General features: G+C 42.3%; 1 protein-coding gene across 2 annotated transcripts in view; it reads right to left on the bottom strand.

Moving 5' to 3' along the window:
• Positions 1–11,761: 11,761 nt before the first annotated feature.
• The window catches only part of crim1 (cysteine rich transmembrane BMP regulator 1 (chordin-like)), a 128,965-nt gene continuing 114,049 nt past the window's right edge, over positions 11,762–26,677 (bottom strand). Inside the window, exons 13-18 of one of the 2 annotated variants that reach the window (XM_031828763.1) lie at positions 26,252–26,473; positions 25,546–25,734; positions 23,726–23,842; positions 22,639–22,829; positions 15,879–15,985; positions 11,762–15,197 (exon numbers count right to left, since the gene is read on the bottom strand). In XM_031828763.1, the coding sequence (XP_031684623.1) occupies positions 15,116–15,197; positions 15,879–15,985; positions 22,639–22,829; positions 23,726–23,842; positions 25,546–25,734; positions 26,252–26,473 (908 nt within the window). In that variant the 3' untranslated portion in view covers positions 11,762–15,115. Of the gene's footprint in view, positions 15,986–22,638; positions 22,830–23,725; positions 23,843–25,545; positions 25,735–26,251; positions 26,474–26,677 lie in introns of both variants that reach the window. The other variant, XM_031828764.1, reaches the window with a different exon arrangement.

Raw genomic sequence — 26,677 nt, 5'->3', positions numbered from 1 at the left:
CTCTCGCTCTCTCTCTCGCTCTCTCTCTCTCTCTCTCTCTCTCTCTTCCTCTCTCTCTCTCTGGGTAGCACATCACATGATGTCAGAGAGCTAGGGCTTTGTCTGGCCCAGACTCGGATGACTGGCCTCCTGATTGTGGTCACCACTGAGAGGCACATGTGCGTACTGATAGGACACATGGGGAGTGAGTACATCCGTTTTGTACAGACAGAAATGTGGTCGAATGCAGAAACCAGACAACAAAGTTTAAATCAAGCCTCTGAACTTCAACATATCAACATATCCCCAAGCAACTGGGAGAGTGTGAGTGATTAGAACCAATCCGTTTTTAAAACAGTGCAGCGACACAAATCCAAAAGACCATGGCCCCTACAAAGGAAAGGTCCTGTTCTTACCAGAAGACGAGGATAAAGAAGACCTTTCCAGATGGTGGTCAAACTGACATCAGAGGAACTTGACGTGGGTATATCACCAGAGGATCTGGAACGATGCCGTAGGGTCGAAGTGTAACAGAAGAACGCTAAATACCCACACATAGTAATCTTCAAATTATGGAACGATTAGGCCACAGTCAACATTCTGAAGGTAGAAGGGGGAAAGAAGATACAAATTCAAGGCCAGACCATTTGATTCATCCAGGACCCGTCTGCTAAACTGAGAAAGAAACATAAGGAATCAGACATTCCCTGGATGAAAATGGGATCAAATCTCAACTCCGCTTCCCGGCAGTGTTGTGGGTCTGGAAGGGAATGCAAAGGATGGAATTCACAAGTGCCGATGAAGCTTTAATCAAGCTGCAAGAAACCCTTCCAGTCGAAGGCCTACGAACATTATGCATAATGGAGACCTCCGCAGACAGAGGGAAGTCCCCTGCTCTGAGAAGAGGACAGAATGGGAAAAACCAATGAATGCACTGTATGCTAAATGCACACTGTAAGCTACATGCCTACATACCTTATCTAAGTTGTGACAATATTATTTCCCCTCCCCCCAATACAATCGATATTCTACTTTCCCCAAGTAACTGTTGTTTTCTATGAAGTAACCATAGAAGTAGCCGATGCCAATGGGCTACATGGACACTGACAAGCCAATTCAAAGGGGGAAATATAGCATATGTCAATAACGATTCTACGGATTGGTATGTGTGTAAGAGTGTGTATGTGTGGGTGTGGGTGTGGGGATTTAAAAAAAAATATATATATTTCACCTTTATTTAACCAGGTAGGCAAGTTGAGAAAAAGTTCTCATTTACAATTGCGACCTAGCCAAGATAAAGCAAAGCAGTTCGACACATACAACGACACAGAGTTACACATGGAGTAAAACAAACATACAGTCAATAATACAGTATAAACAAGTCTATATACGATGTGAGCAAATGAGGTGAGATAAGGGAGGTAAAGGCAAAAAAAAGGCCATGGTGGCAAAGTAAATACAATATAGCAAGTGTCACTCCCTGGTCAAAGTATTTTGTGTTTATCTTTATGTATTTGGTCAGGCCAGGGTGTGGCATGGGGTTTTTGTAATTGTGGTGTGTTTGTCTTGGGGTTTTGGTGGTGGTATCGGGATTGTAGCTTAGTGGGTTATCTAGCAAAGTCTATGGCTGTCTGGAGTGGTTCTCAATCAGAGGCAGGTGCTTATCGTTGTCTCTGATTGGGAACCATATTTAGGCAGCCATATTCTTTGAGTTTGTCGTGGGTGATTGTCCTATTTGTCGTGATGTCCTTGTTTGATGTTAGTTGACACAAGTATAGGCTGTTTTCGGTTTTCGTTTATTGTTTTTTGTTTTTGTAGTGTTCGTGTTTAGTCGTGTTTACGTTTGTTTAAATAAACATGGATCGCAATCGACACGCTGCAGTTTGGTCCGACTCTCCTTCACCACACCTAGAAAACCGTAACAGAATCACCCACCACCAAAACCCCAAGACAAACACACCACAATTACAAAAACCCCATGCCACACCCTGGCCTGACCAAATACATAAAGATAAACACAAAATACTTTGACCAGGGCGTGACAGCAAGTAAAACACTGGAATGGTAGATTTGCAATGGAAGAATGTGCAAAGTAGAAATAAAAAAAATAATGGGGTGCAAAGGAGCAAAATTAATTAATTAATTAAATACAGTAGGGAAAGAGGTAGTTGTTTGGGCAAAATTATAGGTGGTCTATGTACAGGTGCAGTAATCTGTGAGCTGCTCTGACAGTTGGTGCTTAAAGCTAGTGAGGGAGATAAGTGTTTCCAGTTTCAGAGATTTTTGTAGTTCGTTCCAGTCATTGGCAGCAGAGAACTGGAAGGAGAGGCGGCCAAAGAAAGAATTGGTTTTGGGGGTGACTAGAGAGATATACCTGCTGGAACGTGTGCTACAGGTGGGAGATGCTATGGTGACCAGCGAGCTGAGATAAGGGGGGACTTTACCTAGCAGGGTCTTGTAGATGACATGGAGCCAGTGGGTTTGGCGACGAGTATGAAGCGAGCGCCAGCCAACGAGAGCATACAGGTCGCAATGGTGGGTAGTATATGGGGCTTTGGTGACAAAACGGATTGCACTGTGATAGACTGCATCCTATTTGTTGAGTAGGGTATTGGAGGCTATTTTGTAAATGACATCGCCAAAGTCGAGGATTGGTAGGATGGTCAGTTTTACAAGGGTATGTTTGGCAGCATGAGTGAAGGATGCTTTGTTTGTGAAATAGGAAGCCAATTCTAGATGTAACTTTGGATTGGAGATGTTTGATATGGGTCTGGAAGGAGAGTTTACAGTCTCACCAGACACCTAAGTATTTGTAGTTGTCCACCTATTCTAAGTCAGAGCCGTCCAGAGTAGTGTTGTTGGACAGGCGGGCAGGTGCAGGTAGCGATCGGTTGAAGAGCATGCATTTAGTTTTACTTGTATTTAAGAGCAATTGGAGGCCACGGAAGGAGAGTTGTATGGCATTGAAGCTTGCCTGGAGGGTTGTTAACACAGTGTCCAAAGAAGGGCCAGAAGTATACAGAATGGTGTCGTCTGCGTAGAGGTGGATCAGAGACTCACCAGCAGCAAGCGCGACCTCATTGATGTATACAGAGAAGAGAGTCGGTCCAAGAATTGAACCCTGTGGCACCCCCATAGAGACTGCCAGAGGTCCGGACAGCATGGGATGTGTGTGTATATGAATGGATATGTGAGGGAGGGTGAATATGAATACGGGTAGGAGGGCGGGCGGGCGGGAGACAATGGGTGTGTGGATGCATAAGGTATTTGTCGTATGTGAATCAATGCAAATCGGCGAGCAAGTCAATGTATGGATGCGTGTAAATGAGTCTAAGAAGAGGGGAGTGTGGGAAAAGAGAGGAGATTGGGACAAGCCGGGAGGGTATCAGACACTTCCCTGAAGTGTGTGTGGTGGCTCCACTCATCTCACTTCTGTCTTTCGGTGGACCCACTCTCCCCAAGTAGAGCCCCACACGCCACTACAATTTAATTTACAATATATTACAAACTAACCACAGTATTTAAGCAGCAGTCCTTCTCCAATGTATTGACAATGACATAACCCACAGACCTTTGGTACATTAGGAGAGGAGTTGGAGCTTAAAATCCCTAAGAAGGCACAGCGCCTCAAATTACAAAGAAGAACTTGCATTATGTTGTTTTTGTGCTCTCTGTTAAATGTTTGCTCAGCCTACATGTTCTATATATGTAAAGTATACAGTAGCTATGTATTCATATGAGGACATCCATATCCATGGAATGTCCCCCACCCTCATATGACATGTCGGCTAACAATGTTTTATCTGGTTATTCAATAAAAGACGGAATAGACAAAGTTAACTTTGATTCTACGCAAGTAAAGGCTAACAAAATCCAATTTATTATATGGAATGTGCACAAACATCATGATTGCAAAAAAAAGAATTAAGGTTCTTGAACATTTAAAGAGATTGTTAGCAGATTTCTGTTTTCCTTCCAGAGTTTTTTTTACACTTTTACACTTACACTTGGAGAGGCCTATGCTGCCACCTACTGTAGTAACAGCAGAGGTGTAGGCATCCTGATAAATAAGAATACACCCTTTCCCCTATATCCAAGCACACAGACCAAGAAGGAAGTTGTCAAATTTTGAATTGTACATTAAATGGTGAAACATACACATTTAGTTAATTGTATATATCCCAGGGGCAAATCTGATGTTTTAGATACAATTCAAGCTATATTAGATTAAACATAGAAGGGAACTATTATTATAGCAGGGGACCTAAATCACACATTCGACAAGTTAGACAGACATAGCAATAAAAAAGGCTAATTCATGAAGTTTCCAGAGAGGCAAAAAAATGTTATCTCTAGAAATATTTTGCATACTACTGCTTTTTTAGTAAGAAAATCTATTCAAGAATTGACAAAAATGTTATTTCCCAAAATGCACTCAACAATACGCTGGGTTCTAAAATAGTTATTCTGTATCATGCTTAATTACACCTACATAAACTAAATGTAGCTACAGAATATGGAGAATGAACAGAGTGAATCTTCAAGAACCAAAATTGATTAAATACGTAAACCAAAAAATTAATACCTTTACCATTACAAATGTAGACAGAGAAGGACAGAGAAAAGCAGACGCCAACATAATTTGGAATGCTTTTAAGGCATAGATTAGGGGAATTATAATCTCATACTCAACGAAAGTTACATCTGAGTTTAAATGAAATAAAAATCACTATCTTAGAAAAAGCTCATAAAAAATCTTTACAATGTAAAGAACTAAATATATTTTCTGAATTTAACCAGGAATAGGAATATTGTCTTTTACTTTTAAAGAGAGCCAGCATCTGCAGGTTAAACTCAAATAAAGCATACTATTTAATGACAAATAAACCTGGAAAACACCTCAGAGCCCTCACAAAACCAATACACACCCATTTTAAAAGCTTCTATGAAAATCTATTTTAATCAGAATTAAATAACAGCTGGACTGATCCTACAGCCTTCCTAGACTCAATAACCCTGAAGCAACTATCAGCAGGAAAAGTATAGTCACTAAAAATAGAAATCACCCAATTCGCATGGAGAAAAATATGGACGGCTTTCCTAACGAATTTTATTCGATATTCTTGGAAAAGGTAGTGCTCCTATTTACTCAAATGACAACACACGTCACTCAATTCAGTGCTTCCACTTTCCATGTATCAAACAGTTATTCAGTTATATTAAGTTTAATAAATTGTGACAATAAAATAATAACGAAACTCATAAGCAACAGAATGGCAAAGGTCTGACCAGACTTGATACATATGAATTCAACCGGGTTTATTAAAAATAGACACTTACAAACAAATACAAGAACATAGTTCAGTATCATACAATATGCAAAAAACTAGTAGATTTATCGATAATGGCTGTTGATGCTGAAAATACTTTTCAAAACTTTGGAAGCCTTCAACTTTCCAGCTAAAATAATACATTTCATAGTAAAATAATACATTTAAAGATCCTTATGCAAAAATATACACACATAATACATTATCTGATCAAATTTCTTTAGAAAGGTTCACAAGACAGGGATATCCTCACTCCCCTCTCCTGTTTCTGCTGGCAATTGAACCGCTCACAGAAATAATTAGACAGGACCCCAACATAACAGATATCATTATTGGTAAACATGAATATAAACTAAACTTATTTGGCAATGGTCTCTTGATATACCTGACTAATATTGAAAACTCAATGCCAAAGTCAACATTCTGAAGGTACAAGGAGGAAAGGAGATCAAAATTGTTAAGACATTGGATTTATCAAACGCATTATTATCGAAATATTGAAAAAATGTGGGATACAGAGTGAAACAAAATAGTACCAATTGAAGCCATATGGCATAATGTATTACAAGCACTGCAAACATCCAAAGGATGAGAAATGAGAGAAAATGTTATTGTGAGACAGCCAGGATGGGTGTGGACAAGATATGGAACATGTGGGTCTGAGCAAATGTATTGTTTTTGTCTATGTATCTTTTTGGGTTGTCAAATAAGTTAAATAAAATACTAACACAAACGAGTCTCTCTCTCTCTCTCTCTCTCTCTCTCTCTCTCTCTCTCTCTCTCTCTCTCTCTCGGTAGCACATCATGTGATGTCAGAGAGCAAGGGCTTTGTCTGGCCCATGCCTGACCTGGACTCGGATGACTGGTCTCCTGATTGTATTCACCACTGATTCTTTCAACTGAATAAAATGCCACCACTGGTACTGCTATTATAAAGCAGATAGAATCAGTCAGTGTGTTGTGTGAATGTTTGCATAACCCTCCAAACCCTGTGGTTCATTCAGGTCCTCCTACCCAGCAGAGTAACATTGTTTTTAGGTTCTTAACTGGTTTACAGGTTGTGGAAACATCATATATACACTACCATTCAAAAGTTTGGGGTCACGTAGAAATGTCCTTGTTTTTTAAAGAAAAGCAAAAAATGTTGTCCATTAAAAAAACATCAAATTGATCAGAAATACAGTGTAGATATTGTTAATGTTGTAAATGACTATTGTAACTGGAAACGGCTGATTCTTTATGGAATATCTACATAGGCGTACAGAGGCCCATTATCAGCAACCATCATTCCTGGTTTCCAATGGCACATTGTGTTAGCTAATCCAAGTTGATCATTTTAAAAGGCTAATTGATCATTAGAAAACCCTTTGCAATTATGTTAGCACAGCTGAAAACTCTTGTTCTGATTAAAGAAGCAATAAAACTTTCTTTAGACTAGTTGTGTATCTGGAGCATCAGCATTTGTGGGTTCGGTTACAGGCTCAAAATGGCCAGAAACAAAGACCTTTCTTCTGAAACTATTCAGTCTATTCTGGTTCTGAGAAATGAAGGCTATTCCATGTGATAAATTGCCAAGAAACTGAAGATCTCAGACAATGTTGTGTACTACTCCCTTCACAGTACAGCGCAAACTGGCACTAACCAGAATAGAAAGAGTGGGAGGCCCCGGTGCACAACTGAGCAAGAGGACAAGTACATTAGAGTGTCTAGTTTGAGAAAAAGACTCCTCACAAGTCCTCAACTGGCAGCTTCATTAAATAGTTTCCGCAAAACACCAGTCTCAGCGTCAACAGTGGAGAGGCGACTCCGGGATGCTGGCTTTCTAGGCAGAGTTCCTCTGTCCAGTGTCTGTGTTCTTTTGCCCATCTTAATATATTTATTTTTATTGGCCAGTCTGAGATATATTTTTTTCTATGCAACTTGTGAGGCGTCTGTTTCTCAAACTAGACACTCTAATGTACTTGTCCTCTTGCTCAGTTGTCCTCTTGCTCAGTTGTCCTCTTGCTCAGTTGTCCTCTTGCTCAGTTGTCCTCTTGCTTACTTAAGTGTAATGTTGGGACGCAAAATGCAATAGATTTCAACTGTTTTTTTAAACCATGTGTGTGAGGTGTATACCTTTCTTTCAAAGTAGATTCCCTTGGTTTCGATTACCCTGTAGGGAGACATGCAGTGGGAGCAACATATATAACCATCCACCTCTTTTGTCTTGTCCAGCTCATTTAGTTATCTATGAGGCAAGGAGAATGTGTTTAATATATTCCTCTTATCTAAAGACAAGATGTCTAGAGAAATAAGAGTTGAGAAAAGGTCAGGATACAACCTTAGAAGGACATTGTCACAAGATAAGGAGAATGACATGGTGCAGTATACTCTCTATCAAACACATTTACTATTGTTGGTTATCTGAAAGAATCCGTGATTTGCTACAGACTGTACAAACAAGCACATTGAAATGGTTTGATTAAACTTCAGATTTGGTTCATTGTAGTATTTCAATCAAACATGATCATCTATAAATGTTTTCCCATTGTCAAAAATACATTTCTGAATGGTTATTTCAGGTTCTGTAAAATAATCTGATTCATGCTACTCTTCTCAAAGTAGACGCTTTTAAAATAAGACAAGGCACTACATAATCAGACATAGGAGTGGGCAGTTACTGTATCATTGTGTAAATAGAAACACTGCCTAAACATTTCTACGCCAGGTTAGACTGAATCCGACCTTTTAGGCTTGACAGGCATCCTGATCACATATCATACAGTATTCAATACTCTCTGTGCACCTCCATGCCTACGTGACTAGTAAGTCCGGCAGTCCAATGCTTTCCAGGGACCATCATCGAATGTGCGATCTGCAATATTTACTGTGGCTCATTGGTCATTTCAATTAAAGTGATCACGTTGACCTTACTGTCAGTCCTTGTAACCATAGTTCCATCTATGAATTTGAGAGTGAGTACATTTTCTCCAACCCCCGTCCCTCAGCTTGATGGTTTCTTGCTTAAGAAGGATTCTACGAATGCAGGATTGTGGCTTTCAAGGGGACTTCAGGTAACCAATGTCTGCGCTGCTGGTCACACTGCCATGCATGTAGAATGTGTTGAGAAGCATTTCTAATTAGGATTTGCCACCTCTGAATGGCTGCGGTCTAAAGGTAAGTACAGCAGGTTATCTATGCCCTCCCTGGTCCCCTTCATCATGCCTAGTTATATGTGTCATACGATGTGTCAATGGGTACTGACTGACTCCCAACCTTAATTCTGTGTCTTCATCATCATATGGCACAGCCATGGTCACATGACAGGTTCATAAATGATTAGGGTTCAAATGTTATTATAAAGACAATTTTAATTACAAAACCCCTGTCAAAAATATCTGATGGCATTCAATGCAGTTTTGAGATTCAATGCAAATTTCCATTCCTTGAAAAAAGTGATATATTGTTAGCTATCTATAACATCTTTATACGCCTCTTATGAAGCACCTTGCCCCAGTGCACCATGGAATGCCTTTCATCCCTCACGTGGACCCAAGGTATGGCAGCAGCTCATGTGAGTAGCGTGAGTTCTCCATGTATGTGAGAGTGTATGAGAGTGGCGAGGGGAGTGGGTAACTACTGTGTGAGTAACAGCGTGGTATGTCAGCTGATGAGGATTTGGGGGAAGGAGGCACCAGTCAGAGCTTTTGCTGAGGCCTTCACCAGAATCAACACTGTATGATGCTGTGGAGATTAATTAACATTTTGTGTATGTATGTGTGTGCATGTGTGTGTATCTCTGTGTGTAAAGTGTGTATGGTACTGTATGTGTGTGGTGGTTTATAATGACGACAGCTAACCCTTCCCAATAATCTATTACTAGCATTGTAAAACTGCTTAACGTGATTTCAAAGAAGCTTCTCTTGAACTCACGAGGCTGGGAAAGGCAATCCATTGACTGCTTGGACTGATCCTTAACCACAGCCACTGAAAATCACAAGATGCAATTTCCAATAATCTCTCTCCGCAAAGGTCACAGATACAGCATTATCATCAGACAGAACAACACTTGTCGAGTGCATACTGGAGGGAGAGCATTACTGGCACACACACACACATACACATACACACACACACACACACGCACACACACGCGTGCACCCACACACACGCGCACACACACACACACACACGCGCGCGCACACACACACGCGCGCACGCACCCACACACACACACACACACACACACGTGCACGCGCGCACACACACACACACACACACGCGCACGCACCCACCCCCCCCCACACACACACACACACACACACACACACACACACACACACACACACACACACACACACACACACACACACACACACACACACACACACACACACTGCCAGGCTGAGCTGCTTGTTACATTAACATAGGGCAGGATTCCCCAACTGGTGGCCCAATTTTGTGCAGAGTTTTTGTTGTAAAAACACAAGTGATTCTTATTGAAGAAATCTTTTTCCAAGTATTCCCAAGCACAACAGAGAGACACGAGATCACATATAAATGTAGCAAGGTTTGAAATTATTATGTTTTAGCCAATCCTTACACCTGCTTTGGCTTCTTGTGGTCAATTTACTGTCTACAAATGATTTGTAATGATGCTACGACCCCACTAACCATCCGCTCAAGAAAAATCTAGTTTATAATCCCTGACATAGGGGCTTCTGTGACAGAGTCAGCATTAGGGACAAAGTAAGAGGATTAGTTGATGGACATTTCTGGCATGCCTGGTCAATTAGAAAAATGAAAATAGTAAAAAAGGTAGCGCTGCCATGCTGTCACAGACACCCCCCCCCCCCCCCCTCTACACTCTCCCTCTATCTCCCTTACTCACACATACGCAGACAGATATATATATATACTGTATATAAATATATACACACACAAAGGCTCACACACAGATGTGCACACACAGTGAATATTCACTGAAAATATTGGGCATATTTACAGAGAAGATTGTAGTTATTTTCTTTGTAGTGGATTATCTAAAACATTCAAATAAAATAATAATGATAGAATTATATATCAGCTAAAAACATTCCAGCATGACTGGCAGCTATATGCCACGTGGCAACATCTGTTAATCTACCTATACCACATCATCATCATCACTGAATGGATGTTAATCTACCTATACCACGTCATCATCACTGAATGGATGTTAATCTACCTAGACCACATCAACATCACTGAATGGATGTTAATCTACCTAGACCACATCAACATCACTGAATGGATGTTAATCTACCTAGACCACATCAACATCACTGAATGGATGTTAATCTACCTAGACCACATCATCATCACTGAATGGATGTTAATCTACCTAGACCACATCATCATCACTGAATGGATGTTAATCTACCTATACCACGTCATCATCACTGCATGGATGTGACTGAGGTTATGAATTCGTTTTATTGTCAACAGCATAATCAGTCAAATATGGCATACGTGAACATATATTTAGTAAAAAGATAATGAATGATATAAATCAAACTAATCGTATAGGGATAACTGCAGACATGTATTATGTGAATATAGTGCAGAAGATGGAAGGAACTGGAAAGTGGCTATCAGCTAAATTTGACGTGACATTGTGGTTTTCTAAAAGATCTCTGTCTCCTCCCAGTGGCTTGTACTGGTCATTTGCGCATGTGCTGCACAGTACCAGATAACGTGACAGTAATTGAACCTTGTTGTCCAGTCCCTTATTCACCCACCTCCAGACATACTGCCATTGACTTTGGTCCATTACTGAGAAGTTACAGGACCAGTTACTGTTAAAAATGAGAGATGGAATCTAATTTATTCACTCAGTGTTATTTTTAGTTGTAGCAGCTAAGAAACAATTCCTATGAAGAGGAAAGTCTACATAGAGTACCAAGGTTATTATAGCTACAGTTTACTTTTCCCTGAGGGAGTTGAACCCTCAACCTTGCACTCCTCTTACTTACTGAGCCATACCGGGCCAGGTACTGTATCACTTAGCAGACAACTGGAAGTGGGTCGCACATTATTTATCTGCCTCAGCTGGCTGGCTGGGGCTGATAAAAGGTTTTGGTGCCATAGCATTCATCCCATTTACTGAGCCAGTGCTCGCTAAATGGCTTGACCTATAGGTGTCTTTTCAAAGTGCTGCATTTGGAATCATGCTTTTGTACCCCTTGAAAACACGTATTTGATTGAATCTATCCTCTAGTCTTCATCTGAACCCACAGAGATTTCTGCCTCAAGCAGAAAATAAGAGAAAGGCGCAGCTTTTCGACATTTTCTGCTCGAGGCAGAAATCACTGAGGCAGAAATCACTGTGGGCAGAGAGGAGGTGGACAGGTGGAGGTCAAATTCCCTAAGAGGTAAGAATGACAACACCAGTACTTTTAATACTAATAATGATTGTACTGAACAGCCACACGTCTGTTTTCAAATGATTTATTGTGCTGCAAAGAAATAAACAAAAACAATACAGGAACCTGCAAAAGAATCCGCTGTTGCTACGGGAAATTCAGAACCAAGTCTTTATCTATGACTCTTTATGGATCTTGTTTTTGCAATATCATCATTATCAATATCAACATGTTATTTTTACATAAGCATAAAACAACGGTACTATACAGCCTATAAAGGGGATTGGCAGTTGTGTAAATTAAAGGAGTAAAGGGAAAGAATGGGGACAGAGAGATATCCCTCCCATCTCAAAGGGCTATCTTTATTGGGACAGAGGAACAGGCTCATCAGGTCGTCAGGCTTTTGTGCGTGGACAAGACAGATCTAGCCTGATCCTAGATCTGTTCGTGTTGTCTAGCTAGCCAACTCATATGGTCGTTATCACACTGCGTGACAATCAAAGTGCAATGACAATGACCATAGAAGTTGGCAAGACAGCACAAAGCAGATCTGGGATCAGGCAGGTCCATAGGTGTCCAAAAACCCTGATTAAAGATGAGGGAGCTTGTGATCCTCAAACTTCTCCACCTGCCTAAAGTACAACCTTATTTAAACGCTCTTTGAGACCAACACAACACCAAAACAGTTTCACAATTTCAGTTGCATTATCATTTCATCTCCTATTATGTTCATGTTCAATTACCTTACTCATTAATAAATTATTTCGGTCATTTAACACAATAAATTAAATTGTATTTTTTCTCTCTCTTTCTTTTCAACCATGTTTTTTTGTGTGTTTATTTTTGATTTGGCAAGTGATGCTCAAGTATTTACAACAATACTTGGAGGATGCACTGAAAAATACAAAGATTTCACCCTGTAAGACCCATTGTGAATAAGATGCTTATCTTGTAGTAGCACTTTACTCAAGCAAGAGTTGTAGAGCCATGTCCTGCCACCTACAGCCAAGTCATATAAGAACTCAGCCAGTCAAGGTGATGTGTGTGTACAATAGAACATAATCAAATCAATCACTATTATTCATCACTTCAACGATCTCAATTTATGTGGATTTTAAGTGGGGTTTGAATAACGTGGTTTGTGTCCAGATGATAGAGCTGCATAATAGGTTGGAGAATCGAACCAATCAACTGTTCTTTGAAAACATACAGTAGCTGTTGGTTATACAGTAGATTTGAGTATGTTAGTCCTATGTTTGGAGAAAACTTAGAACAAGAGCAAGCTTCAGTTGCAATTACTGTTTTGAAAGTTAAATATTTCTCCCTCTTATCAGAAATCAGGGGCGCAACTTTGGTTTTAGAAGAGCGGGGGGCATAATTTATTTTGTATTTTTTTATCCAGTCGGATAAACACTCCAAACAGCCTACCCGACCGCTCAGAGGTATCCACATGGTCCTAAAGCACACAGTTGCCTCGTCTTGTATCACATTCCAATGATAAAATTGGGGAGGGGGGACAACATTTTTATTTCAGAATGTTGGGGGGGGACATGTGAAAGATGCACCCCTGTCAGAAATACTTACCTATGAACAGAAATGCAGTGCCTCCATACAGTAACTGTGATTTGGCTCTGTAGGATTATTACTAGATTCTTGTTTTTACAGTTCTACATTAAACACACTATTATGCAGAGTTTTAAGTTGTGGTTTTGCAGATCAAATATTCAGAAGCAACTGGAACCTAATTTGTAACACTGGATCTCACAGGGCTCAGAAAAAAACTAAGGGCACCTATTTCAAAGAAAAGTATTTGTAAAAAAAAACACCAAAAGGTTATTTTCTATATAAAAGTGCCAAGATGTATGATTCTACGTACATTTTTGTCAGACAGATTAAGATACACCCAAGACAAACTATCACAAGTCGACTACTACCCCTCCCTTCCTCCATCCCTCCATCCCACCCTCTCTCCCAGAGCTTATGTCCACCCACTTTCCAGTAGTTTTGACATCAGAAGCAAATGAAAGAGAAGAATAAAAGATTGAGAGAGCCTGGTACTGCTCAGCCCAGAACTCACTTGTCATTATATGGTTGGCATTTTGGACATTGCTTCATTCAGGGAAGCAGATTGACACAAATAGATAGGGAACTCACAGACCAATCAAACAAAGCCCTCATGGACATACAATGGGTTTAAAAAAAAAAAAAAATTGACATCAAATAAATGAGAAAAAAAGATTGACGTTCGTCTTTTTTCCGTCCTGTCTCTATCACTCCTCTTTTTGACTTTTTTTCAAACAAGCAAGGCAAATGGAATGCTAGTTCTCATCAAGTGTGCCATTATTACATCACATCTCTTTTCTCAATCATAAATACATTCAATAGGAAATGAATGGAGAAATGTACATGTGAAGAAAACAAACCTTGTATGTATTGAATGTGTGTTGACACACCTACATACATGCATACACAACATACATACATATATAGTCACACAATATTTTCATCTGTTGCAGTAATATGTACATAAGTGTTCCTATAATGTTTGAAACCAATTTTTTTGTTTGTTGCAAAGACTAAAATAACAAAGGTGCTTGGGTAAAACGAGGTGATGCAACAGCCTCCAGAAGAGGAGACTGTTAGTCGCACAGCCAATAAAACAAAACAAAAGGAAGGAGGAAAAATATCAAAGAGCTACTTTTACCGTAGCTCGTCTTCAGAGACCCCAAGAGAAAAGACATTTGAACATATTCGATGATACTATGTTGCCTTGTATTCTCAGTGTTTCCTAAAGGAGCCAAAGAGTATCTCTATGTGTGTGTGACTCAGTGGAAAACAGATTTACAGAAGCAAAGCAGCACTTATAAAGCATATGCTCAAGTCCTCAAGAAATACACTCGCTTCATCCTGCCTTTATCAACCGGAACCCCTTTATTCTTTATCCAAAATAAAAGACACCATTGTTTGGAGTGAGTGAAAGTCAACTTGTCCTTTGATGTTAAATACATTTAGCCAAAATATGATGGAGATTTGAAAATGACGAGGAAAATGAGAACATCCAAGAAAAATAAACAGATATTAGAAATCCAAACGACTGACCAGGGAGAACGACAGCCTGGTGACGGAGCGAGTGGCGCTTCTTTCTTTCTGTCCACTTCCTTTCCAACAGGTGACGTTCCACAGGAAAAGAAAAGACAACTAGCCAATTTTGACGTTTTCAAAGGAGGGGAGGAAAAGAGGAAGGAAAGAAGGGAGGAACAGTCCAGCTTGAACAGACCTGAGAGAGGTGCTCAGTTGAGTTCTGTCTGTGATGGGGTCTACGGTGTCTGACCTCTCTTTCTTTCCTTCGTTCACTCTCTTTCGTCTGAGTCGCCACATGAAGTCCGGCAGTCGTCAGTCCGTCCTGCCATGGCTTAGCTCAGCTCAGACAGGCCACAGCGTTCCTCTAGCCTCGCTCTCACAGGGTGTGATTTTTATTTGACAGACAGTCAGAGGAGCTTTGGTTCTAAAAGTTCAGTGTTCAACAGAAAACAATAGCTTGGATTATTCGGTTTATCTCTTCAAAGGCCTTTTTCAAGGAAGCAGGAATGCAGGAAAATACCATAGCTTGAAAAATACCCAGTTTGTCCTAATCCCAAAGCTTCATATCTAACTTTACACACACACACACACACACACACACACACACACACACACACACACACACACACACACACACACACACACACACACACACACACACACACACACGTAACACTCACTCACAATCATTTTTTATTATAATAATCTAGGGAAAGTCTAGATTCTGGTTCTCCCATTGTGTCATCATAATCCTAATTCTATTCTATTTTGTTTGGTTTGTTATTAATCTTGAGGACATTGTCAATTGTCTGTCTGTTCTTTTTTTGTTTGGAGTGATCTTTGCTAGTTTGCTAGTGATCTTGTCATCTTATAGGTTTGGTGACATGTCTTAGTCTGTCTGTGGTAAGTCATAGTTGTTCTGACGGTACTGTAGGTAAGGTGCTCTCTCATTCTTTCTCTCTCTCTCTCTGGTTTTGGCTGCTTGCTGACTGCTGAGTACAGGACGCGAGGTGAGGCCAGTCTGTCTCACTGAGTCTGGTAGAAGTTGTCGGCCTGCAGGTTGTTGAAGTTGTTTTGTTTCTGCATGCTGTAGTAACCGCTGTACCTAGAATCAGGGTCGGCGATCCGGAGCATGCGCTGCGAACTGTCCACCTGCACCTTGGTACCTTTCTGGCAGTCCACATACACCAGCTGGTTGTTGAGGCAGGTGGGCTATAGAGGACACACACACATTTAGTTACCTCCACAGATAACAATCTAGTTAGGCTCAGAGCCTTAGATATGGATTTTATTTGTATATTCATACTACTTTATATTTCTCAGTAAGGATCTGCTCAGGCTGTATACATAGAGTATTTACTATGTCATTACTATATAGCTAGAAAATGTAATCATTCTATGTAATAGTCATATTTTTTTTTACATTCAATTAGTTCTATATTCAAAAGTAAAGACATTGATCACGTGTCCTTCTCCATAAACTGCTGAGGTGATATTCCCTGGCGTTTTATACCGTCAACTATATTACAACAACAACCCACAGGCTGCAGTAAAGCAGGACAGAAACCAACCAGGCATACAGTGCATTCAGAAAGTATTCAGACCCCTTGACTTAAAAAAAAAAACATTGTGTTGTGTTACAGCCTCTGAAATTGATTAAATAAAACAAATCCTCATCAATCTACACACAACACCCCATAATGACAAAGCGAAAACAGGTTTTTAGAAATGTTGGAACATTTTTTCAATATAAAAAACAGAAACACCTTATTTACATAAGTATTCAGACCCCTTGCTATGCGACTCCATTGATCATCCTTGAGATGTTTTTCAACTTGATTATATTCCACCTGTGGTAAATTAAATTGATTGGACATGATTTGGAAAGCCACACATCTGTTTATATAAGGTCCCACAGTTGACAGTGCATCTCAGAGCAAAAAACAATCCATGAGGTCGAAGGAATTAGAGCTCAGAGACAGGATTGTGTTGAGGCACAGATCTGGGGAAGGGTACAAAAACATTTCTACAGCATTGAAGATCCCCAAGAACACAGAACATAATTCTTAAATGGAAGAAGTTTGGAACCACCAAGACTCTTCCTAGAGCTGGCTGCCCGGTCAAACTGAGCAATCGGGGGAGAAGGGCCTTGGTCAGTGAGGTGACCAAGAACCCAATGGTCACTCTGACAAAGCTCCAGAGTTCCTCTGTGGAGATGGGAGAACTTTCCAGAAGGACAAACCATCTCTGCAGCACTCCACAAATCAGACCTTTATGGTAGAGTGGCCAGACGGAAGCCACTCCTCAGTAAAAAGCACATGACATGCCACTTGGAGTTTTCCAAAAGGCAACTAAAGGACACTCAGACCATGAGAAACAAGATTCTCTGGTCTGATGAAACCAAGATTGAACTCTTTGGCCTGATTGCCAAGCGTCACATCTGGAAGAAACCTGGCACCATCCCTACAGTGAAGCATGTTAGTGGCAGCATCATGCTGTTGGGATGTTTTTCAGCGCCAGGGACTGGGAGAATAGTCACAATAGAAAAGTCTATATACAGTATGTGCAAATGTAGTACGATTAGGGATGTAAGGCAATAAATAGGCCATAGTGGCGAAATAATTACAATTTAGCAATTAAACACTGGAGTGATAGATGTGCAGAAGATGAATGTGCAAGTAGAAATACTGGGGTGCAAAGGAGCAAAAAAATAACAATATGGGGAGGAGGTAGTTGGGTGGGATATTTACAGATGGACTATGTACAGGTGCAATGATCGGTAAGCTGCTCTGACAGCTGATGCTTAAAGTTAGTGAGGGAGATAAGTCTCCAGCTTCAGTGATTTTTGCAATTCGTTCCAGTCATTGGCAGCAGAGAACTGGAAGGAAAGGTGGCCAAACAAGTAGTTGGCTTTGGGGTTGGCAAGGGTAGCATTCCAGAGGGACATCAGAGACTGTAACGTTCTCTGCTTCACGGAAACATGGCTAACTGGAGAGACGCTATCCGAAGCGGTGCAGCCAGCGGGTTTCTCCACGCATCGCGCCGACAGAAACAAACATCTTTCTGGTAAGAAGAGGGGCGGGGGCGTATGCCTTATGACTAACGTGACATGGTGTGATGAAAGAAACATACAGGAACTCAAACCCTTCTGTTCACCTGATTTAGAATTCATCACAATCAAATGTAGACCGCATTATCTACCAAGAGAATTCTCTTCGATTATAATCACAGCCGTATATATCCCCCCCCAAGCAGACACATCGATGGCTCTGAACAAACTTTATTTAACTCTCTGCAAACTGGAAACGATTTATCCGGAGGCTGCATTCATTGTAGCTGGGGATTTTAACAAGGCTAATCTGAAAACAAGACTCCCTAAATTTTATCAGCAGCATCGATTGCGCAACCAGGGGTGGAAAGACCCTGGATCATTGTTACTCTAACTTCCGCGACGCATATAAGGCCCTGCCCCGCCCCCCTTTCGGAAAAGCTGACCACGACTCAATTTTGTTGATCCCTGCCTACAGACAGAAACTAAAACAAGAAGCTCCCACGCTGAGGTCTGTCCAACGCTGGTCTGACCAAGCTGACTCCACACTCCAAGACTGCTTCCATCACGTGGACTGGGAGATGTTTCGTATTGCGTCAGACAACAACATTGACGAATACGCTGATTCGTTGTGCGAGTTCATTAGAACGTGCGTTGAAGATGTCGTTCCCATAGCAACGATTAAAACATTCCCTAACCAGAAACCGTGGATTGATGGCATTCGTGTGAAACTGAAGGCGCGAACCACTGCTTTTAATCAGGGCAAGGTGTCTGGTAACATGACTGAATACAAACAGTGCAGCTATTCCCTCCGCAAGGCTATCAAACAAGCTAAGCGCCAGTACAGAGACAAAGTAGAATCTCAATTCAACGGCTCAGACACAAGAGGCATGTGGCAGGGTCTACAGTCAATCACGGACTACAGGAAGAAACCCAGCCCAGTCACGGACCAGGATGTCTTGCTCCCAGGCAGACTAAATAACTTTTTTGCCCGCTTTGAGGACAATACAGTGCCACTGACACGGCCTGCAACGAAAACATGCGGTCTCTCCTTCACTGCAGCCGAAGTGAGTAAGACATTTAAACGTGTTAACCCTCGCAAGGCTGCAGGCCCAGACGGCATCCCCAGCCGCGCCCTCAGAGCATGCGCAGACCAGCTGGCCGGTGTGTTTATGGACATATTCAATCAATCCCTATACCAGTCTGCTGTTCCCACATGCTTCAAGAGGGCCACCATTGTTCCTGTTCCCAAGAAAGCTAAGGTAACTGAGCTAAACGACTACTGCCCCGTAGCACTCACATCCGTCATCATGAAGTGCTTTGAGAGACTAGTCAAGGACCATATCACCTCCACCCTACCTGACACCCTAGACCCACTCCAATTTGCTTACCGCCCAAATAGGTCCACAGACGATGCAATCTCAACCACACTGCACACTGCCCTAACCCATCTGGACAAGAGGAATACCTATGTGAGAATGCTGTTCATCGACTACAGCTCGGCATTCAACACCATAGTACCCTCCAAGCTCGTCATCAAGCTCGAGACCCTGGGTCTCGACCCCGCCCTGTGCAACTGGGTACTGGACTTCCTGACGGGCCGCCCCCAGGTGGTGAGGGTAGGCAACAACATCTCCTCCCCGCTGATCCTCAACACTGGGGCCCCACAAGGGTGCGTTCTGAGCCCTCTCCTGTACTCCCTGTTCACCCACGACTGCGTGGCCACGCACGCCTCCAACTCAATCATCAAGTTTGCGGATGACACAACAGTGGTAGGCTTGATTACCAACAACGACGAGACGGCCTACAGGGAGGAGGTGAGGGCCCTCGGAGTGTGGTGTCAGGAAAATAACCTCACACTCAACGTCAACAAAACTAAGGAGATGATTGTGGACTTCAGGAAACAGCAGAGGGAACACCCCCCCATCCACATCGATGGAACAGTAGTGGAGAGGGTAGCAAGTTTTAAGTTCCTCGGCATACACATCACAGACAAACTGAATTGGTCCACTCACACAGACAGCATCGTGAGGAAGGCGCAGCAGCGCCTCTTCAACCTCAGGAGGCTGAAGAAATTTGGCTTGTCACCAAAAGCACTCACAAACTTCTACAGATGCACAATCGAGAGCATCCTGGCGGGCTGTATCACCGCCTGGTATGGCAACTGCACCGCCCTCAACTGTAAGGCTCTCCAGAGGGTAGTGAGGTCTGCACAACGCATCCCCGGGGGCAAACTACCTGCCCTCCAGGACACCTGGACACCATCCACATCGATGGAACAGTAGTGGAGAGGGTAGCAAGTTTTAAGTTCCTCGGCATACACATCACAGACAAACTGAATTGGTCCACTCACACAGACAGCATCGTGAGGAAGGCGCAGCAGCGCCTCTTCAACCTCAGGAGGCTGAAGAAATTTGGCTTGTCACCAAAAGCACTCACAAACTTCTACAGATGCACAATCGAGAGCATCCTGGCGGGCTGTATCACCGCCTGGTATGGCAACTGCACCGCCCTCAACTGTAAGGCTCTCCAGAGGGTAGTGAGGTCTGCACAACGCATCCCCGGGGGCAAACTACCTGCCCTCCAGGACACCTACACCACCCGATGCTACAGGAAGGCCATAAAGATCATCAAGGACATCAACCACCCGAGCCACTGCCTGTTCACCCCGCTGTCATCCAGAAGGCGAGGTCAGTACAGGTGCATCAAAGCTGGGACCGAGAGTCTGAAAAACAGCTTCTATCTCAAGGCCATCAGACTGTTAAACAGCCACCACTAACATTGAGTGGCTACTGCCAACACACTGTCAATGACACTGACTCTACTCCAGCCACTTTAATAATGGGAATTGATGGGAAATGATGTAAATATATCACTAGCCACTTTAAACAATGCTACCTTATATAATGTTACTTACCCTACATTATTCATCTCATATGCATACGTAGATACTGTACTCTATATCATCGACTGCATCCTTATGTAATACATGTATCACTAGCCACTTTAACTATGCCACTTGGTTTACATACTCATCTCATATGTATATACTGTACTCGATATCATCTACTGTATCTTGCCTATGCTGCTCTGTACCATCACTCATTCATATATCCTTATGTACATATTATTTATCCCCTTACACTGTGTATAAGACAGTAGTTTTTTGGAATTGTTAGTTAGATTACTTGTTCGTTATTACTGCATTGTCAGAACTAGAAGCACAAGCATTTCGCTACACTCGCATTAACATCTGCTAACCATTTGTATGTGACAAATAACATTTGATTTGATTTGATTTGCTGGAGCGCGTGCTACAGGTAGGTGCTGCTATGGTGACCAGTGAGCTGAGATAAGGCAGGACTTTACCTAGCAAAGACTTATAGATGACCTGGAGATAGTTGGTTTGGCAACGAATATGAAGCGAAGGCCAGCCAACGAGAGCATACAGGTTGCAGTGGTGGGTAGTATATGGGGCTTTGGTGACAAAATTAATGGCACTGTGATAGACTACATCCAATTTGCTGAGTAGAGGGTTAGAGGCTATTTTGTAAATGACATCGCCGAAGTCAAGGATCGGTAGGATAGTCCGTTTTACGAGGGAATATTTGGCAGCATGAGTGAAGGATGCTTTGTTGCGAAATAGGAAGACGATTCTAGATTTAATTTTGGATTGGAGATGCTTAATGTGAGCCTAGAAGGAGAGTTTACAGTCTAACCAGACACCTAGGTATTTGTAGTTCCACATAAGTCAGAACCGTCCAGAGTAGTGATGCTAGACGGGTGGGCGGGTGCAGACAGCGATCGGTTGAAGAGCATGCATTTAGTTTTGCTTGCATTTAAGAGCAGTTGGAGGCCACAGAAGGAGTGTTGTATGGCATTGAAGCTCATCCGGAGGTTTGTTAATGCAGTGCCAAAGAAGGGACAGAAGTATACAGAATGGTGTCGTCTGCATAGAGGTGGATCAGAGCATCACCAGCAGCAAAAGCGACATCATTTATGTATAAGGAGAAAAGAGTTGGCCCGAGAATTGAACCCTGTGGCACCCCCATAGAGACTGCCAGAGGTCCGGACAACAGGCCCTTCGATTTGACACACTGAACTCTATCTGAGAAGTAGTTGGTGAACCAGGCGAGGCAGTCATTTGAGAAACCAAGGCTGTTGAGTCTGCCGATAAGAATGCGGTGATTGACAGAGTCGAAAGCCTTGGCCAGGTTGATGAATATGGCTGCACAGTATTGTCTTTTATCAATGGCGGTATTGTCTTTTATCAATACCTTCTCCGCTATTGTTTAGGACCTTGAGCGTGGCTGAGGTGCACCCATGACCAGCTCGGAAACTAGATTGCATAGCAGAGAAGGTACGGTGCCATTCGAAATTTGTCAGTGATCTGTTTGTTCAGTTTGCTTTTGAAGACTTTAGAAAGGCAGGGTAGGATAGATATAGGTCTGTAACAGTTTGGGTCTAGAGCTTTCCAATCTTTAGGGATCTCAGATGATAAGAAAGAGAGGTTGAACAGGCTAGTAATAGGGGTTGCAACAATTGCGGCGGATAATTTTAGAAAGAGAGGGTCCAGATTGTCTAGCCCAGCTGATTTGTAGGGGTACAGATATATGAATTAATATGTTTCAATTTCTATTTTTATAAATTTGCTAAAATGTCTAAAAACCTGTTTTTGCTTTGTCATTATGGGGTATTATGTGTAGATTGATGAGGGAAAAAAAATATTTATATTTAATCCATTTTAGAATAAGGCTGCAAGTTAAAAAATAAACTTTCCGAATGTATTGTAAATATGGGTAATGTCTCCCCTTACCTTAGTGGGGGTGCGATAGCAGAGCACAGGGATCCACTGCTTCTTCTGGTTGACGTAGAGCAGAGCTGTGATGGTGAAGAGCATCATGACGATGGGCAGTGCCACCCAAGCCACAGAGTGCAGTTTGGTGTCCTCACTGGGAACTGGGGTCTTCCCATCCAGATAGGGCATTTGGAGACTACCAAAGTCCCCTGTGACAAAGGGAACACACAAACATTACGGGACTCAAACCTTTCTTTATCATGAGATGTTGACATGTTTATATATTATCCTCATACCGTTGGTAGGTGCAGTGTAGGATTTCAGAAAATACTTTTTTATGTCTTAAAAAACGGCTGTTGTAACCCCAAGTGGTATGTGTACCAATTCATAACGGAAGTGTTCTAGAAACAATAATGTGGTATCCTCCCAGCAACACTACAACAACACTAGACATGCTTTGGCATAGCAGAGTTATGGAGAATTGAATCAGTCCCTAGATTGCAGTTAAAAGGAAAGAGCAGACTCTGCTCCTGGATGAATCAAATCAAATCAAATCAAATTTATTTATATAGCCCTTCGTACATCAGCTGATATCTCAAAGTGCTGTACAGAAACCCAGCCTAAAACCCCAAACAGCAAGCAATGCAGGTGTAGAAGCACCTGAGTTTCATATGGCCGTCTGCAAAAACATTTAGCAGCTACAGCAGCACCAAGGAGACAGACACTCTATATTCCTCTCCCCCACTGCACCTGCTAATGATGGGGATGTGTCAAGTATATATATGTGTGTGTGTGTGTTTGGGTTTACTATCCTTGTGTGGAACAAAAATCCTCATATTCGGACAAGTGGGACATTTCGACGGTCCCCACAAGGAAAAGGGCTATTTTAGGCTTAGGGGTTATGTTTAGAGTTAGGGTTACAATTAGATTTAGGATCACAGGTTAGGTTTAGGGTTAGGCGTTAGGGTTAATGTTTGGGTTAAGTTAAGGGTTCGGGAAAATACAATTTTGAATGGGAATCAATTGTTTGGTGTGTGAGTTGGGGAGTAGGGGAGCTTTATTTAGCAGCATGACAGACCAGGAAGTGTTTGATTTGAACTCTGACCTCTGAACTGGGGCATGATGTCATTTTCACTGCGTGTGGGCCAGGCAGGCTGGTTCCTGTCTCCATGCTGGTCTGTCTTCTCGATGGGCACGTTGGTGGGGGCTGGTGCGTACATCTCTATGAGGTAACATAATATGGAAACACGTGGTTAGGTAAAGACGAGAGAGAGAGCGAAAGAGAGAGAGAGAGAGAGAGAGAGCGAAAGAGAGAGAGAGAGGAATAATAACGAGAAGAGGTATTGAACAGTGAGTGGTGAGTGAGCTGCGGTGAGTGAGGGACCTTTGGCTTTTTATTAATTGAGCCTGATTCTGAGAAAAGAGGGGATGTTATGCATTTCATCTCCACCCAATCACATCTAATGTCCCCACGTGTCACTACTCTATTGGTTCCATTAAGTCAGCCAAGCTCAATCAAGATTAGATAAATCATTTGAAATGATTTATAATAGCATTTGAACCCAGCTGGTGTGAATTACAGGCAGTGGCGTTCTCCTCAGACCTCTGCTGTGAGTTTTATAATTACACTACTGCTGCATCTCATCGATCCAGGGCCGAGCAGTGACATAGAGAACAGAGAGGGAGCTATGATCAATGCTATTATCTAGCCATAGCAATGCATGTTAATTCACCACACAGCCCAGTAAAACCCTAATCCCTCCATTCAACTATTAATATCAATGAAGGTGTGTTTGCTGTGGTTGTCCTCCTCAATTACTCAACTCATTACTTAACAGTCAACCAAATAAATATTTGAGGAACATGGTGTGAATACATATCAACATCAATGGGAGGACATCTGTACTCTTTTATAGTCCTTCTTTCAAAGTAGTGAAGGGAATATGCATAAGGGAAAATCAACGAGGTGCTATGCCTTCTAGCAGAGTGGATCTAACCTTCCACAGAGTTGTATTATTTTCCAGAGAAAGCATAGAGCCCCTAGTTGATAATCCCTTTTATACCATGGCTATAATTTAACACATTTACTGCTAGAAATGTTTTCATTTGCAGGTAGAAATGTGTTCAACATCCACTGAAGTAGCTAGCAAGTTTACTAGATAGCTACAGTGGATGCCTTGGTAACCAATCAGACGTTGCTCGTTTAGCTCACCAAATCTTCAGTCCTAGCTTGCTATTATCTAACAATGCCAATAATGCTTTCACTTAGACTTTTGCTTTCAAAAGCAGCTCAGATATAGAACATGTATGAATGAACTATAGCCTTTGAATTCTGCTGTGCTGATACCGTGTTTTGTAGGGAAATAATGCATGCTCTAGAATGCCTTTCAAGCCAATCAGAAATGAGTATTCAACAACGCTATGATATTAATAGCATTATAAACGGTGTGGTTCGAGCCCTGAATGCTGATTGTCTGAAAGCTGTGGTATATCAGACCGTATACCATAGGCATGACGAAACATTTCTTTTTACTGCTCTAATTACGTTGGCAACCAGTTTACAATAACAATAAGGCACCTTGGGGGTTTGTGGTATATGGCCAATATACCACACCCCCTCGTGCCTTATTGCTTTAGGTAATACTGATGACCAGACAATTCATATTTTGCAAGGGAGTGTGAACACGTGTGTGTGTGTGTGTGTGCGTGTGTGCGCGTGTGTGTACTGTATGTTTGCGGGGGAAGGAATTCATTAGAGGCAAAGAGAGTGAACGGCAACAAATACACACGCACGCATGCATGCGCGTGCACACACACACACTCACACACACACACACACACACACACACACACACACACACACACACACACACACACACACACACACACACACACACACACACACACACACATACACACACACACCTGAACACATGGGGCAGCAGCTGCCCTCCACTATGGTGGGTTGGTGGCATGGCAGGGCGGGGCAGCTGACAGTAGAGCAGAGGGTCTGTCCCTGAAGGCAGTAGCAGTGTGTACAGCTGTCTATGTCCCAGCGCTCCTCGTCTGCATATGTCTTCCCATTGAAGTGGCACACGGCTCGCGGTGTGGCATCTGTCAGGAGACACGGGAGAAGATCAAATAGGATCAACCTTGGGGACAGGTAAACATATGGAAGATACTCATTCAGTAAACACGCAAACACAGACACACATGCAGACACACATACACACACAGACATGCACACGTACATGCACGTACGCATGCACGCCAGCACACACGTTCGCTTTACCATCCTTGTGGGGGCCAAACAATTTGTTCCCATTTAAAATCCTATTAAAACCCTAACCCTTAATCTAACCCTAACCTTAACGCCTAACCCTAACTCCTAACTCTAATTGTAACCCTAACCCTAATTGTAACCCTAAACCTAACCACTAAGCCTAAAATAGCCTTTTCCCTTGTGGGTACCTGCGAAATGCCCCACTTGTCAGACCTATCCTTGTGATGACTTCTGGTCCTCACAAGGATAGTAAAACCTGCTTACTCTGCTTATCTCCCCACATTGTCTATAGTATAGGTAGGTCCAATTATCTGTGTGTGTGTCCCTGCATGTCTGTGTGCAGCATACCGAGGCAATAGGGGCAGCACTGTCCTTTGCGTAGCACGGGCCTGGCACAGCCAACAGGTGGGCAGGACTCTGAGAAGCAGCTGATCTGACCGTCCAGACACACACAGCTGGAGCAAGTGTTGGGCTTCCAGGACTCTGCGGCCAGGAAGATGTCTCCCTCCTCGTTCCTGCAGTAGCTGGGCATGCTGTCATTACTGGGAGATTGGGGAGTGATGGGCTCGTCTATAGAGGAGAGAGGGAGAAACACACAGTCAGGATCAACTGACTGCACTCAGTCAGGTATACTTTCAAAGATGTGTTCTTTAGATGTGACTGTAGCTCTTGGAAGCCAACAGAGCACCTAAGAACTGGTTCATCTGACAAGAAAACATGGGTTGGATTCCAGGGCTTAAAATATTGATGACATTCAAATGGTAGAATGTTCAT

This window comes from Oncorhynchus kisutch, linkage group LG7, assembly GCF_002021735.2.
Source record: "Oncorhynchus kisutch isolate 150728-3 linkage group LG7, Okis_V2, whole genome shotgun sequence".
NCBI lineage: Eukaryota > Metazoa > Chordata > Actinopteri > Salmoniformes > Salmonidae > Oncorhynchus > Oncorhynchus kisutch.
This window is presented reverse-complemented; position numbering and strand designations above follow the sequence as displayed.